Here is a 15,227-nt window from a genome sequence, read left to right as displayed (position 1 = left end):
CACGGGCGGCCTATCCTGGTGTGGCTGCTTTTGGCATATGTAGCACGGGCAGAGATGGGAGGAGACACACGGACTATGCTGAACATACGGAGAATAAAAAATCAAGGATGGTTTGATTCCATTCCCTGATTAGCTATTTCTTAGCCCATGCTTCTACTATGATACTTTTGAGTGTACGACTATTTGAGATTAAGACCGTAGTTCACAGAACAGCAAAGGTTATAGAACTTAGGACATCCGCCAGAAATCTGTGATTTGGAGCCTGAATTCATGTCATTGAGAATATCCTTAAACTGTTTCCAAGGCCTGGAGAAATTCCCTCTTTCCTTCACAGACTAGGATTTCTCTGGAGGTAGCCTCAAAGTGTAGACATTACCAATTCGAGGAATAGACCAAAGGAAGGTAAGTATAAAAGAGATCAATTGTTCACTACCACGCTTGTATATATCATTAGATGATTTGACCTCCTCAATCATGAGGGAGGAAGAAGTACTGGACACAAACGAAGGTGGATGAACAGGGCTAATCAAGGATACAGCTTCAACTGTGGAATTTTAAGCAAGTGAAGAGACCAGACTTATTTCTATTTAAATTATGCTTTCCAAAAAGTGCTGTGTTTGACCCTTTTGTTCCTCTTCTTCTCGCCTCTACTAGACCACCTAATCTGTACCAGCAGTGGCTGCGAAAAGTATAAAAGGCGACCTAATCCCCTTCTAATCTTTTTCTTTTCCTCCTCTTTTTCTTTCTCCCTCCACGAGTGATTCTCTCTACTCTTCAACCCATTTCCTTGCTTCACCTCAATCTATTTCCATCCTTCCTCTATCCTCTATCTATTTGTTCCGTTCCTTCACCATGTCCAACATCTTTGCTTCTGCCGTCGACACTACTGAACCAATCGCCCTCTTTGAACGCAAGCCTGGTGAAACCGCCGTGCCCGAAGGAGTCAGTAACTCGTCGCCTCTCCACACAAACTCCTTCTATTGCAACATGCTTGTCGAGAACCGGGACTGTACCGTTTGGACCCACCCATACAGTGTGTGGAACAGCAAGACCAACAAAAGGTTTGGTCTCGCTGCGTATTTGGCTCGAGACTCAGACAGAGTCTTCGGCGAAGGCGACCCAGCCGAGTTCTTTAGCCACCCAGTGGGAGTGCAAAGGATTGTGTTGTCGTCGTCTGATTTCAAAGAGGAGCCCTCTTTCTCATTACACTCTTTGTCAAAATTTGCAGCCACCGCTCGCTTCTCTTCCAAGTCTGAAAGAGACTGCTACCTAGACTGTCCTCTTGTTCAAGGCATGGGATTTGTTACTGGTGTCTACCATAACTGCATCCCCAAAATCAGTTCCCAGGTCGGCTTCAAGTCGGTTGAGGGAGACACTAGTCCTCGCCTGGGTACTAGCAAGTACAAGGTCGAGTTGGACGACGGCACTAAGTGGCTTGTGTATGTTACGCTTCCTGAAGGGGCCACTCTCGAGTTGGCATTGAAAGGGAAAAACGAAATCATTGCCGATAAGTCGGTGGACGACGGGATTGTCCAGATCTGTTTTGCCTCAGATGTTGATACCAAGAGCTACGACGCTGCTGCTGGCTGCTACGCTTCGGATGCCTCTATCTCTGCTTCTATCGATGGCAACAAGTGCTCGTACTCTTTGCTGTACCTGACCAAAGGGTCGCTGAACAGCAACTCTACCCTAGTATTTGCCTTGCCTCATCATGTGGAGGCTTTTGATGGTGAAACTAAGGGCAAGGCCACCTCGATAACTTTGCAACCAACAACCAAAGGCAAGGCATTGGGGATTCTTCTGAATAAACTCACGATGGTAGAGGAGTTGACCATGAAGGATGTGACGTGGGACCCAGCGACCACCATTCCAGGCAAGAAGGCCAACTATTCCCAAACCGCCCTTGGGGCCATCAGAGAAGCTGCCAAAAATGAAGTCAATGGCGATGTTGAAAAGGACCTGAACGTGGATTCGATGTACTTCGGCGGTAAAGTGTTGGCTAAGTACGCCTTTGTTCTCCTAGTGTGTCACAGGATTTTGAAGGACGGAGGCCTCACCAACCTGTTGTTGCCAAAGATGAAGAAGGCCATCAACCGGTTCAAGTCTAACAAACAACAGTACCCACTATTCTACGATACGTCTTTCAAGGGCATTGTCTCACTGGCGAAAGAAGGAAGTGATTTCGGTAACGGCCACTATAACGACCACCATTTCCACTGGGGGTATCATATCCAGGCTGCCGCCATCACGGCCTTCGTCGACAAGGACCTCGGCGGTAAATGGATTGACGAGATCAAACACTGGGTTAACTCGCTTGTCAGAGATATCGCTAACCCCACTACTGATGACAAGCACTTTCCTGTGTTCCGTGCATTTGACTTCTACAACGGTCACAGCTGGGCCAAAGGGCTCTACGCCTCTGCCGACGGCAAAGACGAGGAAAGTTCCTCCGAGGATTACAATCATGCCTATGCCCTCAAGCTCTGGGCAAATGTCCTAGGGGACGGCGACCAAGAGAAAAGAGCAGACCTTATGTTGGCGATCATGAGCAGAAGCATGAACTGCTACTTCTTGATGTCTGACGACAACAAAATCCAGCCCTCCCAGTTCATCGGCAACAAAGTCACAGGTATATTGTTTGAGAACAAGGCCCACCACACTACTTATTTCGGCACCAACGAGGAGTACATTCAGGGCATCCATATGATTCCCGTCAATCCTGTGTCTTCGTTTATTAGAAAACCAGAGTTTGTCAAGCAGGAGTGGGAACAAAAACTTCAAGGCCTCGTTGGCAATTTAAACGATGGCTGGAGAGGAATCTTGATGTTGAACGCCGCCCTTTTTGACCCAGATATGGCATGGAAGTTCTTCAGCGACGGCAATTTCAGCAAAGACCATTTGGACGGCGGTCAGTCCAAGACGTGGTCATTGGCATACTGTGCTGGCGTTGGAGCATCTTCATGAGATAGGGAGAACTAGAGATTAGGAAGGAGCTCGCCTTTGGCTGTGTATTCTCAGCTCGGTGAGTTATAGTATATAAGGAATGGGTGCAAAAGTGAATGCGAAACTGTAGATGAGATTGGTCATAGCGACTACTTCTTCATGAATGGGTCGTGGGAAGCGCAAGCAGCTTGAGTTGGCTGACATCCAGGACGAAACTGATATCTATGATAGACTTGTTATTAGACAAAAGCAAAAGACCAAGAGGCCCAAGCCATTGGAGGATCCATATGTTGAAAGAGAGCAATCCCAATTGCATAAGAGACTCTTGAGAATCGAGGGAAGAGGGGAAGAGAACGATGATGGACACCCAAAAATCGAGGCCAAAAATACCTCGAAGGAGGATCTCCCTGCCGTGGTTGAAAGTAAAGAGTTGGTTGAGGAGAAACTGCTTCGTTCAATTCCGGATGTGCAAACTCGTTGCAAATATTTATTAGACAGGTACAAGGAGTTAGAGCTAGACCTGTTATTTGGAGATTCACAAACAAACGAGGCGTTTAGGCTGTTCTTACAGAAAATGGCCATTGATCCCTGGCAAGAAAGCGGTCTTCCTAAGATACGTGAAGCTTTGTTTGTGAAGGTTATGAAGGATACCATTGCAAAGATCGACGCCAGGAAAAGCATCCGAAGAAAGTTTGTGGAGACGTATGGGGCAAGCGATAAGGATTGCAAAGTGTTAGAGAAAGAGTCACTTGATTCCTCTGGCATTAGCCGTAAGTCTACAAAGCTTAATTTACCTCCTATTCTATTAGAGCTCTTTGACCTGTGAAGATGCCATGTCAGGCGTGTTGCTGATCTATATCTGTGCAATTGTGAGCACTCTCTCCTTGAAGTTGTTCCAAAACCCTTTGTCATAGATATTATCTAGGTCTGTTTCCATCAGCTGGATTCTGCGAATCGTGTACCTCGATTCTTCTTTTTCGGTGAATAACACAATCTCGTCATCGAGACTCAAGTATGCTCTTGTGAAAGAACCATCGGCGTCTCTCATGGTGGCACGTTCTGCGTATTGGCCCTTTTCTACGATGTAAACCAATGCGTTGAGCCCCACAAGATGCTCTATTTCACCCCATTTGCCTGCTTCGTTTGTTGTGATGCCCAAGTATAGATATCGAAGATGTAAGATAGTAAAAATCGAGGTGATGGGCACGAAAAGAGCCGTCAATATGGTCAAGATTCCGGCGATGCGGTTGTACTCTGTTGTTCTGGTGATCAACGCCCACCAGCCCCAATTTTGATAATGTAAATGTCTCTGGTACCGGAGCTCCAGAAAGCACAAAATGCCGCCATAAAACATCATATTGATGTTCAGTACCAAGTATGCCATGAACCAGCGGTAGTTCCGGAGCCCTATGCAATTGTTCACCCACAAACAGTGGTGATCGTATAAAAGAACACATTTGTTACAGGTGCTACAATGTTTCGACCTAGCCGGTTTCTGAAGGTTGCATGTGGAGCAGCGCTTCTCGAAGAAGATAAGTCCATTGGCAGGAAACAAAGATGTCGCAAGATCAACATTTGACGCTGTGGCTGTGCCAGGATCAACGAAAGTAACCATAGTCGTAGAAGCAGCCACACATGCAATTGACATGAAGATCCACAAGTGATGGAAAAGTGAGCCCTTGATTTCAGGCGGAAGCTTGCCATACACGTTGGCGAAAAACAAGTAGATGCAAAAAGTCACAATGCAGCAGTAGAAAACCGGAACCAGCCAGCGTAGTAGAGATCCCACCGCAGGATTCTCATCAAGAATTATACCTAACCAACGAGTGAGACGCCCACTAGCCCTAGTCAAGGTCAAGTATAGGCTGTGGATCCAAGTCCCTCTGAACCGAGGCTGGTCTCCTAAAATGAAGATCGCCACGAGAGCTCCAAAGGCAACGATAACCAGGCCCAAGAGGAGCATACCTCTTGCATATACTAAACAAGAAGAAGTGTCTTAAGTCTTGTTCGCATTAGTGCACAAGAATGTGAATGGGTTCGCGTTTAATACATACTCCACTAATTACGCCATCTACAACATCACCAAGACATGTCAATTGTAGACGACATTCGATCTCTGCACCTGCTTGTGCAGCATGTGCTTGCTTCAGTTCCTTTCAACAAGAAGAACGAACAAAGACCCAACTTTATGGACGTGTATCTGATCTTACCAGAAGACATGGCTGCGATAGATTTCTCAGAATCTGCGTGGGACCAGCGGTTTGTTCTTCTGGTGAATAAGCTCTTGAAATTGGGCGTCTCTTTTGGGAATTTGCTCAAAACCTATGAAAACGATAAAAGGGCCACTGAGGCGAAAGAGGCGCGAGACGCTCAGTTGGCTAAAGGGAAGCCTCCCACCCAGAGAGTTGACCCTTTCAGTGATGGGTATGACGCACACAAGAATGACGATGTCCAGATCTACAACGTGAGGTTTGCTCAGAATTTGTTTCATATTCTCAAAAACTTCGATATTGGCGGTGTACCCCACTCTCAGAGATCTAAGTCGGTTGTTGACAACGATCAAAACTCTACCAATGGGTCACAGACCAGTCAGAATGGTGCTGTAAGCTCACCTATAAAACTCACATCTCGTCAGTTGCTTATTGAAAAATTAGAGATTAACATTTCCCTAGATGCGCTATTTACCTACAAGGTGGTGCTTCTTCTCCTACTACGGATATACGACATCCTTGAGAACCTGTTACGGGATTTTTCTGACGAGCAGATTGACCATACGACACTGAAGAGCGACGCAGACACATCCTCCATGTTTTCGTACGCCTCGCTCAACCTGAGTGGGACCCCACCATCTCAATTCGTGCTGTCCACAGATGACTATATACGTCTTGTGCGAGCAGTCATGCGCCGTGTTGATGCTGGACTCGTTGGGCCCTTCGTTCAAACATTAGTGACGGAGCTTGTAGATACAAACGTTGCAGCTTCGTTCCAAGCTCTCGCTACCAATTTTTAATACCGGTTTTATCATGGAAAATACCAATTGGCAAAATGTCGCCAAACAATGTGGGCTGTACGACGACCGAGAAGCCGGCCAATGAGTGGCATCAACACGAAGTTGACGAGACCTTCGATTTGCTTGAGCGACTCTTCCCATTGCTCCTGGGCCAGGAGGTTGTATTCTGAATCCAGCTCAGAATAGTAGTCGAGGTCAGTGTCATCATTTTCTGTGTCTGTATCGTCTAGAGGAATGGCAGCAGTCACCTCAGTGTTGATAAGACCAGGGTAAGACATCTGATAGTGATGATTGAACGAGCCTCAATAATTGGTTTTATGGAAACAGATCACCGGCACTGTGCAGGTCACACGATCGCGAAATGAAGTGAGCTTAACTTGAAGATGTTCTTCTGGGGATAGTGAACAAATATGCTTCTGCAATCTACAATCCGTTGAAGGACTTCTGTTCTTGCCATCACCTCTGTTGAATTCCCAATTTAATTACACCCCTGCGGCACCTCTTCAGAGAACACAAATCTCTTCTCATAGGACATCACGCCCGTGACCCATTTCTGTTGCCTTTGGCCCTGACATTGTCCATAGCTCCTTATCTGTCACTGATGTACTTGACCGTCGAACCCAAGACCGTTCCTGTTGTTATCTCTTCTCCTTCAAGGAGCTTCCCTGCAAAAAAGCTGGCGTCTTCAAATAAGATCATGTTCAATTTAAGCACGTGACCATCACGCCCCAGCGGTGTATGGGTCCTTGTTTTACTCTGTTGGCTAAGACACAGCTTAATGGTTCATGCAACTATGATGCTTGGTTGAAGGACTTTCTCAAGTGGATCGATCGTCAAGATGTGTCAAGCTCTTTATATTCAAAAAGTTTAATGATTGCCCCACGGATGACTCTGTAAAGAGCAATTACGAACTTCTTCTGTATGAACAGTCAAGAAAGTTGCAATCTACTATCAACAGAGCCTTGTGTCGTGTTCTCAAAATCAGCATTGACACCACAAAGGTCAATTCAATGACTATCACAGCACCTGGAAAGAAATAAAAATCCTTGGCGAAGAAGATCCAATTGAACGTCAGATTGCCGAATTGAAATTTTATTTCAAAACCCCAAATCTCACGAAGCTTTTCAGGAGCATGTTGCTATCTGGCCTTTGCTGAGTGTATGGAATATAGAATGGATGGCAAGGATGTTCAATTTTAACTAAGTGACCCATGAATCCTTGAGAGCTCTATATAACTCAATTAAGGAGGCAGAGTATGATAAGAAATTCCCTGCAGCTATTAAAGAGGAGTCTCGTCCCGGTATCTTGCCCAACAGGGTGATCAAGTAACTCTACAATAACTGCAAGGAAGAGCTCAACCTCGAAGGTAATGAGCTCAGAAGACAGTCGCATGGCAAGAGACGTGGTAAATATAGAGGTAGCATATCAAATAACCGACCAGTCTCTTGAAGCCAAACAGAATGGCAAAGAGTCCGCTTTAGCTAATATGATATCTAGGCAGCCAGAAAAGTATACCGAGTGTACTCTTGATTGGAACCCGGGGGCCGATTTTCTCTATGTGAATGACAAACGATTCTTTTGGAGATTTAAAAGAGTCAGAATTGAAGTTATGAAGTACAATGGCCAAAGAACGGAAGCACTTGGAATGGGCACAATGGTCGAATTTAGGTCATTTCGATATGCGCCCTACTCAAGTCGAAGGTGCATGTGGCTGCAAGACGGTACTTTACCTTCTCAAAATGCAAAAGGAAACGCCAGTATTTTGCAGAATACCTATTCTAGATGCTATGATATATTCACAGAATGACATAGAATTGAATTTACGATATGATGTTGAAATTTGTCGATCACGAGCTCTTCTTCCTCTCCAGCAATCCACACGACATCACACAGCTCCTAAACAACAAATGTCTCGAATCTCTGAAATCTATAAACTCCAGTAAACTATTTTAAAAGCTATCGTCGCTGTCTTTTCGATGCCTCTTCATGAGAGTGTTCTATCATCCAACCCGATGATCATCGCAGACATTTAGGTGCGAAAAAATCAATGGTATGCTCCGTTGGTTGAAAAGGCTAACACAAAGAATGACGATAAATATCGAGGAGTTCAACATCATCAAAGAGGGCAAAGCGTCTGTGCTTGTGCCAAAGCAGGAAACCGTCTTTTACAACCACATCCAGCAATTCAACAGAGATCTCTCGGTGATGGCTATCAGAGCGTGGCTCGCAGAGACTAATGCAAAAAGGCATGAGAAAATGCTGAAGAAACGAAAATTGGAAGATGAAACTGGTGGAAACGAGCCAATTGCATGCGAGGATCGAAAGTTCGTTCGTATTTTGGAGGCTCTTTCGGCCTCAGGGCTCCGAGCCTTGCGGTACGGCCATGAAGTGCCCCAAGTTTCCAGAATCGTCGCCAACGATTTGCTCCCGGCAGCCGTAGCGTCGATAAACCGTTCAGCAGAATACAACAACCTCAGTGATTTGGTAAAGGGCCATGAGGGTGATGCCATCACGTACATGGGATCGATTAAGGATAACGAGCGATTCCATGTGGTGGATTTAGACCCTTACGGAACCGCCGCCCCGTTTTTGGAGAGCGCCGTTCGCCTGATAATGGATGATGGCTTGCTCATGGTGACATGCACGGACGCTGGGGTGCTTGCGGGAAATGGATACCCTGAGAAGTGCTATGCCTTGTACGGAGGGAGTAACTTTGGCAACACCTTTATGGGGCTGGAGGCCAATCACGAGGCGGGCATAAGACTTATTTTATCTACAATTGCTAATGTTGCCGCCAGGCACAAAAAGTGCATTGAACCCGTGCTCAGTTTGAGCATCGACTACTACTTCCGTGTGTTTGTGAGGGTGAAGACCAGTCCTGCTCAGGTAAAGCAGTTGGCGTCGACTATGATGCTTGTGAATCACTGCGTGGGCTGTGGCTATCAAGTAGAGCAGAGAATGGGCCGTGTGAGCGGGAATAAATTCCAAACACCTAGAGCATCCCCAGTGGGGCCCAATTGCCCATGCTGTGGCAGCCCGTTCCACGTCGCTGGGCCAATGTGGGGCGGCAAGCTACATAATAAGGAGTTTGTGGAGAAGGTACTCTCAATTAACCGTGCAGCAGACACTTCAGTGTATGGAACCACAGAGAGGATAAAAGGCATGCTTACTTTGGCCAAAGAGGAGATCGAGACACCTTTTTACACAAACCTTGGCCGATTGCCCAGTTTGTTCAAAGCATCTACCATTCCCTTGACCGAATTTGCCAGGGCATTGGGCAACTTAGGCCACAGGGTGTCTTTGACGCACGCTAAAGCCAACTCCATCAAAACCAGTGCGCCATGGGAGGACGTGCTTCTTTTGGCTGCAAGGTGGCTACGAAAGTGCAACGAAAAGCGGTTGAGCGAGCTAAAGGCAAGTGTTGAAGGGATCACAGACAAAGAAAAGAAGCAAAAGAAATTGCAGACGATTAAAGAGCTCGAGGAGAACATCGACACGAGCAAGAACCTCAGTGACACGATGCCTGGGGCTCGTGTGTTGAAGTTTTTGGAGAAGGATACCAGAGAGGTGGATTTCGATACGCCCAACGAGTTGAGCGATGGACTAGTCAAGTTGAGGAAGATCAAGATGGTGCGTTTCCAAGAAACGCCAGCCAACTGGGGTCCTAAGGCCCGGCCTGGCAAGAAGCAAAAGACCGAGGAGAAGTCCGTCGAGCAGTAGCGGGATTTCGAGCGATAGCGGGCTTTTGAGCGATAGCGAGATGGACTACAATTCGACCCCTGATCTTGTTCGGCTTGGCTTCTGACTTTACCTTCTTGGTTTTGGCAAGGCCAATCAATCTAAGATCGAGCAAACCATATATAGGTCGTGAGGAGAGAAGCAGAAAGAAATTGATTTTTTGAACAACGCAGTGTTAACGAGGGCTCATTAGGGAGTGACAAAATCGTTGGACTTCACAACAGGACAGTAAATAAGCGCCAGCAGCTTCAGCCGACTACAGCAATATGGTATAAAGTCAACTAAATCACTTTAATCAGTTACGTCACTCTGGCGAAGGTCCAGTGCTCCTAGCGGACCATCTCAGCTTGGCCACTGCTTCCATCGGCTGCAAATAAGCTTCTTTTAACCGATCTGCAACCCAGTAGCAAGCTCAGCGACCCACATACAGCCGAGCAGAGCCCCCATCTACCCACTCTCTATTCCCCCACGTCTATAAATTGATTTAAAGCAGACAATCCAAAAAACCCGCAACACTGCCTCGCTTTTTACAAGTGACCATGTAACCCATGTAACGAGGAAAAAAAAAAAATATATATATATATACACATTATTTCAGAACTTCTCCACTCACGCTCGGTTACGGCGGAAGCGACGGATCTGCGGCACTAGGCGGTGTTCGCTTGACAGTCAACGAAACAGCATATCTTTGCTCCACATACATTCCGACGATGCTTCCGAAGCGATTGCTGTTGCGGAGGCAGATTTGATTCTCACTCCTGTCTCAAGTCTCATGTCACAGCTGCTGCTCCTATGAATTCCATCTGGAGTGGTGAAAAAGTCGGTGACCCAAGAAAACAGTCTACGAAGTGAAGACGTCATTGACGTTACAAACCAACCAAAATCATAACCCGTCATCCGTTTGTTCCACCCGATCAATGGGTGCAAACCGCTTGCGCCTTGACACATGCCGTGTTCCATTGTAGGCTTCTGCGCATACAAAATAGATTTTTTCAGTACGTTTTTTTCTTGTTTTGCCGCAAACTGCCATATTCCGCCTGCCTCGTATATCAGTAGCAAAAGCCCACCTCCCACTGACGTCGCCTAGTGCTTCTATACTCCTGCCCCACAACTCTCTTCTTTCTAAACTTTTATGAAGTGGCTGGTGGTGCTTGTGGCATTGGCAGCGCCAGTTTGGGCAAAATCCCCGTCTGGCGGTTACGCTCCAGCGAAAGTCGACTGCCCTCTGGGTCCCCTCTTAAGAAACGCCCATAACTTGTCTGAAGCAGAAGCTAAGTGGGTGAAAGAAAGAAACAAAGTCACTGACGAAAACTTGAAAACGTTCATCAAAGATGCCAACTTGGAAGACTTCGATGTGGACAGTTTCCTAGACAACACTACCGACGGTCGGTCTATCAAGATCGGCTTGGCCTTCTCTGGAGGTGGTTACAGAGCCATGTTGTCGGGAGCTGGTCAAATGGCAGCATTGGATAACAGAACAAAAGGTGCAGACACCAAGGGACTTGGAGGGTTGCTCCAGGCGCTGACGTACTTGGCAGGCTTGTCAGGAGGCAATTGGCTTGTGGGCACCATTGCCGTGAACAATTTCACCTCGGTGCAAGCATTGATCGACCAGGACAACTTGTGGAATCTCAAACACTCCATTGTCAACATGGGTGGGTGGAACCCGATCAAAATCTACAATTACTACAAGAATTTGGGTGATACTGTCGATAACAAGGACGACGCTGGGTTTGACATTTCCTTGACTGATACGTGGGCCAGAGCATTGTCCCACCAGTTTTTCCCCGAGAGCTCTGGGTACGGCGCTGACTTGTTGTGGTCGGATATCCAAGACATAGACCCATTCACCAACCACGAGATGCCTTTCCCTGTGGTGGTGGCCAATGGCAGAACGCCAGGCGTCCAGGTCATTTCATCAAACTCTACAGTTTTTGAGGTGTCTCCATACGAGCTTGGCTCCTGGGACCCATCCTTGCACTCGTTCTTTCAGACAAAGTATTTGGGAAGTGAAACGAAGGACGGCTCCACCAACGGCTCTTGCGTGGGTGGGTTTGATAATGCTGGTTTCATTATGGGCACGTCTTCCTCTTTGTTCAACCAGTTCATCTTGCATATCAATACTACGTCCTTGTCGAGTGTTGTCAAGAGTATCGTCAAGGGGATCTTAAATAAAGTGTCTCACGATGAAGACGATATTGCCGTGTACAAGCCCAACCCGTTCTACGACTACACAAATGCCAGTTACCATAGTATCGTGAAAAACGACACCCTTTACTTGTGTGATGGAGGTGAGGATGGCCAGAATGTGCCATTATATCCATTGATCCAGCCAGTTCGTGAACTCGATGTCATTTTCGCATACGATAACTCTGCCGACAGACAGAGTTGGCCCGATGGAACATCCTTGGTGAAGACGTACGAGAGACAATTCACCTCTCAAGGTAACGGCTCGATCTTCCCTTACGTTCCTGACCCAAACACCTTCATCAACTTGAACATGACTGCCCGGCCAGCTTTTTTTGGATGTGATGCCAAAAACCTCACGTCTTTGCTCGATGAAGGTCAAGATGAAAACGACGTGTACAAGGCTCCCTTGATTGTCTACACCGCAAACAGACCTTTCACTTACTGGGCAAACCAGAGTACATTCAAGCTCTCATGGGAAGAGCCCGAGAAGCTTGGAATGATCAAGAACGGGTTCGAGGTTGCCTCAAGATTAAATCTTACCCTCGATAAGGAGTGGAAAGCGTGTGTGAGTTGCGCTATCATCAGAAGAGAGCAGGAGAGACAAGGCATCGAACAGTCGGAGCAGTGCAAGAAGTGTTTCCAGCAATACTGCTGGGACGGTTCTTTGGATACGGGTCCAGTGAATGTCAACTTCACCACTACCGGTACAACCAACGGCACCAACAACGTTGGCAACAGAACCATCAGCGGCGCTGTTTCTATCCTTGCTTATGCCTCTGGCTCGTACACCTGGGTCAGGGCTGTGGGCTATGCCCTTTTGGTGGTGCTTGTGTGCTCCATCAACCTTTGATCCTCAAAGAGCTGTACGACCTCACTTAAACTCGGTTTCAATAAATTTAAGAAAGCATATACAAGATAAAAGTAGACCTTAGATTAGTAGGATCTCAGACGCTTGACAGAATAATTACAAAAGAACAGCCACAGCCCGATAAGAAAGAGGCTTCACAACGAAGAATCGTCCTTCCTAGAAGAGCAACGTAATCACTACAACAGAATAGAAGCCCCTTCAAGCCTACTCAAGACAATCCAACCAAAGCCAGCGAAAAGCCCAAGAGTGAATACTACTAAAGCCTTTTACACTATAAGGTATTTTCGCAGCCAAAACTTCACCTCGGTCATGTGAAGAAGCGCATCTAGGGGAGATTGCTGTACGGTTGCTTAACGTTGCCCGTCTTCAACTACATTTCCATGGGTTTCCATACATTCTTCTAACCCACAAAAATCTTTATAAAAATTGCTGCTTCGCCTCAGCCACTTCCGAGGGTCAACTCTTGCCGAGGAAGCGTAGCCCGTCAGTTGCTATGATGGAATACTGTGTATGCGCAAGTGTGGGAAGGTTGCAAAAAAAAAAATGTGACAGTGGCCGTCACTCCACTTACAGAGCATGTCATTAGAGGATGGGAGTTGGAATATGGCCTGCCTGCTTGCCCACCTGCCTGCAGAATAGGCAGCTGCCCTGTTTGAACTGTCTGCAGTACACTCTTCCAACCCTATATTACAGCTTCTAAAAACAGAGGGCTTCGGATTTGGGAAAAAGAAACATGGGACCTTTTTCGGCCGGAAAATCTTTGGTTGAGAGGCCTGCACGTGCGGTGAACTGCATGCAGTACGGCGCTTACAAAAAAAAAGCACGAGACGCCCCGAAAAATGGCGTGAACAGGGCGCGTACGTGCAGGGCGTAGAAGAGAATTTTCTTTCGAAAAAACGCCTTACTGAGAGGCTTAATAATCTACAATCAAAATGGTTTTGCCAATTATCCATTAAAGCTCTATTACAATAATAATACTATTTATATCAAACAACCCACTTACAACAACATAGCGACACCAGCGGCAGCGGCGACACCGAGGGCACCGGCACCGTAGGCCTGGGCAGCACCGGAGGATGGTGGCTTGCCAGAGCCGTTGGAGCCGTTGGAGGAGTTGGAGCCGTTAGAGGCGTTGGCAGCGGAAACAGCAGTGGCAGCGGTCAAAGCGACGACAACAGTGGAGAATTGCATTTTTGTTGTGATAGAGAAGAAAAAAAAGAAGGGTGGAAGTGGTGGAAACTTCGGATATTTATAATGGAGAGGTGGAGGGTATCCTGCAGGACAGAGTTCACTGAGGCGGGAGGAACCAGCAAAGTGTTGACGGTGGCGGCGCTGTCGATGCCAGCGTGTGTGCAGGACGCGCCTATGTTACAGGAGGCGCAGACGCACGCTCTGGTGCCCATGAGGGAGAAACAGGAAGAATTTTGGCCAAAGGAGAAAGTCAGTCAGAAAAAATTAGAAAAGAAAAAAAAAGTAAAAAAAGAATTGGACTTTGATGCAGGGACGAACTCAGAATAGGAGAAGAATGGAAACAAAAAGGGAAGCAAATAAGAAGATGGCGGTGAGAGATCGGGACATTCCTTTGAAGAGAAACGTTTATTTTTTCCTCGAGCTTTATTAAAGTCCATGGCCCATGAGATGACGGTGGATGGGGAATTTTGCCCAAAGTAGAAGAGCTTGTATGGCTCGCCTAGGGCGCCGCAACGCTAATGACTCAAAAAGGAGAAATTCGAAAGCGAAACAGGCAGAGCGACGCGACTACGAGGTGAAGAGAAGGAGAGAACAAATGAGAGAATATCCACGCTCTTTTTTCTCATTTTTTTCTCGTTTTTTTTTCCTTTGTCCTTTGTTATCAGTGTGCGCTGCCTCACCACTACGAAAAAGACAGCGGCTGACCTGACCTTGTTGCCTTTACATTGCAACGCCGCCATGCCGTAAGGTGAGGGAATGGAATTGCGTGAGTATAATGAGGTTTCATTGACTTCTTCCTCGCTCGTGAAGTTGGCCGAAGTTTATTGATTCCGTCACATTTCGTGGGCAGAATGCACATTTCGTAGATTCCAGTTAGTCATTGAGATTTGTCATTTCTGGTCTAGCAACTTGTCGAGGGGCTTTTTTTTTCCTCTCTGAAAATTCCAATTTTCATGGGGCACAGCCATGCAACCAGATAGCACCTTACTCCCACCTGGCCGCCTATAACTAGTGGTGCTAAGGTGATGCATGGAATCACACAAAACCCAAGATGGCCGAGCCGCCAGATTTTGCTGGAATCTGCTTGTAGTTGTGACTCAGCACAAACTTAGAATCGCATGGATGGCTGGAAGTCAAAAGCAGGGCTGACGGTTGGCGATTGCCTCGTGGGTTGGCTTCTTCGCCAAGTCACATAAAAACAATATGGCATTTTTCTCCTGCCACCAATTTTACGCTACATGAAAGCCTCAACATAACCAACCCCCCCTCGGTTCAAAGTGCAAGTCA

General features: G+C 46.8%; 8 protein-coding genes across 8 annotated transcripts; 5 read left to right on the top strand and 3 right to left on the bottom strand. All coding sequences in view use genetic code 12, as the record gives it.

Annotated features, from left to right (window-relative positions):
* Nucleotides 1-852: 852 nt before the first annotated feature.
* Nucleotides 853-2,964, top strand: CJI96_0001988 (glucan endo-1,3-beta-D-glucosidase; the record flags this gene model as incomplete). The annotated part of the gene is made up of 1 exon (XM_029035537.2): nt 853-2,964. One exon carries the CDS (start codon nt 853-855, stop codon nt 2,962-2,964), a length of 2,112 nt encoding a protein of 703 aa, XP_028890779.2.
* A 142-nt stretch (nt 2,965-3,106) lies between these two features.
* On the top strand, nt 3,107-3,769 carry CJI96_0001987 (uncharacterized protein; the record flags this gene model as incomplete). Its single annotated transcript, XM_029035538.2, has 1 exon — nt 3,107-3,769. One exon carries the CDS (start codon nt 3,107-3,109, stop codon nt 3,767-3,769), a length of 663 nt encoding a protein of 220 aa, XP_028890780.2.
* A 27-nt stretch (nt 3,770-3,796) lies between these two features.
* CJI96_0001986 (palmitoyltransferase SWF1) lies at nt 3,797-4,906 on the bottom strand (the record flags this gene model as incomplete). The annotated part of the gene is made up of 1 exon (XM_029035539.2): nt 3,797-4,906. The coding sequence occupies one exon, from the start codon at nt 4,904-4,906 to the stop codon at nt 3,797-3,799; it is 1,110 nt and encodes a 369-aa protein (XP_028890781.2).
* Nucleotides 4,907-5,032: 126 nt separating this feature from the next.
* CJI96_0001985 (uncharacterized protein) lies at nt 5,033-5,953 on the top strand (the record flags this gene model as incomplete). Its single annotated transcript, XM_029035540.2, has 1 exon — nt 5,033-5,953. One exon carries the CDS (start codon nt 5,033-5,035, stop codon nt 5,951-5,953), a length of 921 nt encoding a protein of 306 aa, XP_028890782.2.
* An 11-nt stretch (nt 5,954-5,964) lies between these two features.
* On the bottom strand, nt 5,965-6,231 carry CJI96_0001984 (uncharacterized protein; the record flags this gene model as incomplete). The annotated part of the gene is made up of 1 exon (XM_029035541.1): nt 5,965-6,231. The coding sequence occupies one exon, from the start codon at nt 6,229-6,231 to the stop codon at nt 5,965-5,967; it is 267 nt and encodes an 88-aa protein (XP_028890783.1).
* A 1,807-nt stretch (nt 6,232-8,038) lies between these two features.
* TRM1 (tRNA (guanine26-N2)-dimethyltransferase) lies at nt 8,039-9,673 on the top strand (the record flags this gene model as incomplete). The annotated part of the gene is made up of 1 exon (XM_029035542.2): nt 8,039-9,673. The coding sequence occupies one exon, from the start codon at nt 8,039-8,041 to the stop codon at nt 9,671-9,673; it is 1,635 nt and encodes a 544-aa protein (XP_028890784.2).
* A 1,150-nt stretch (nt 9,674-10,823) lies between these two features.
* PLB3 (lysophospholipase) lies at nt 10,824-12,731 on the top strand (the record flags this gene model as incomplete). Its single annotated transcript, XM_029035543.2, has 1 exon — nt 10,824-12,731. One exon carries the CDS (start codon nt 10,824-10,826, stop codon nt 12,729-12,731), a length of 1,908 nt encoding a protein of 635 aa, XP_028890785.2.
* Nucleotides 12,732-12,883: 152 nt separating this feature from the next.
* CJI96_0001981 (uncharacterized protein) lies at nt 12,884-13,940 on the bottom strand (the record flags this gene model as incomplete). Its single annotated transcript, XM_054702071.1, has 2 exons — nt 12,884-12,905; nt 13,753-13,940. 2 exons carry the CDS (start codon nt 13,938-13,940, stop codon nt 12,884-12,886), a joined length of 210 nt encoding a protein of 69 aa, XP_054558046.1.
* Nucleotides 13,941-15,227: the final 1,287 nt, after the last annotated feature.

The sequence above is a fragment of the Candidozyma auris genome, chromosome 2, assembly GCF_003013715.1.
Source record: "Candidozyma auris chromosome 2, complete sequence".
In the NCBI taxonomy this organism is placed as follows: domain Eukaryota; kingdom Fungi; phylum Ascomycota; class Pichiomycetes; order Serinales; family Metschnikowiaceae; genus Candidozyma; species Candidozyma auris.
This window is presented reverse-complemented; position numbering and strand designations above follow the sequence as displayed.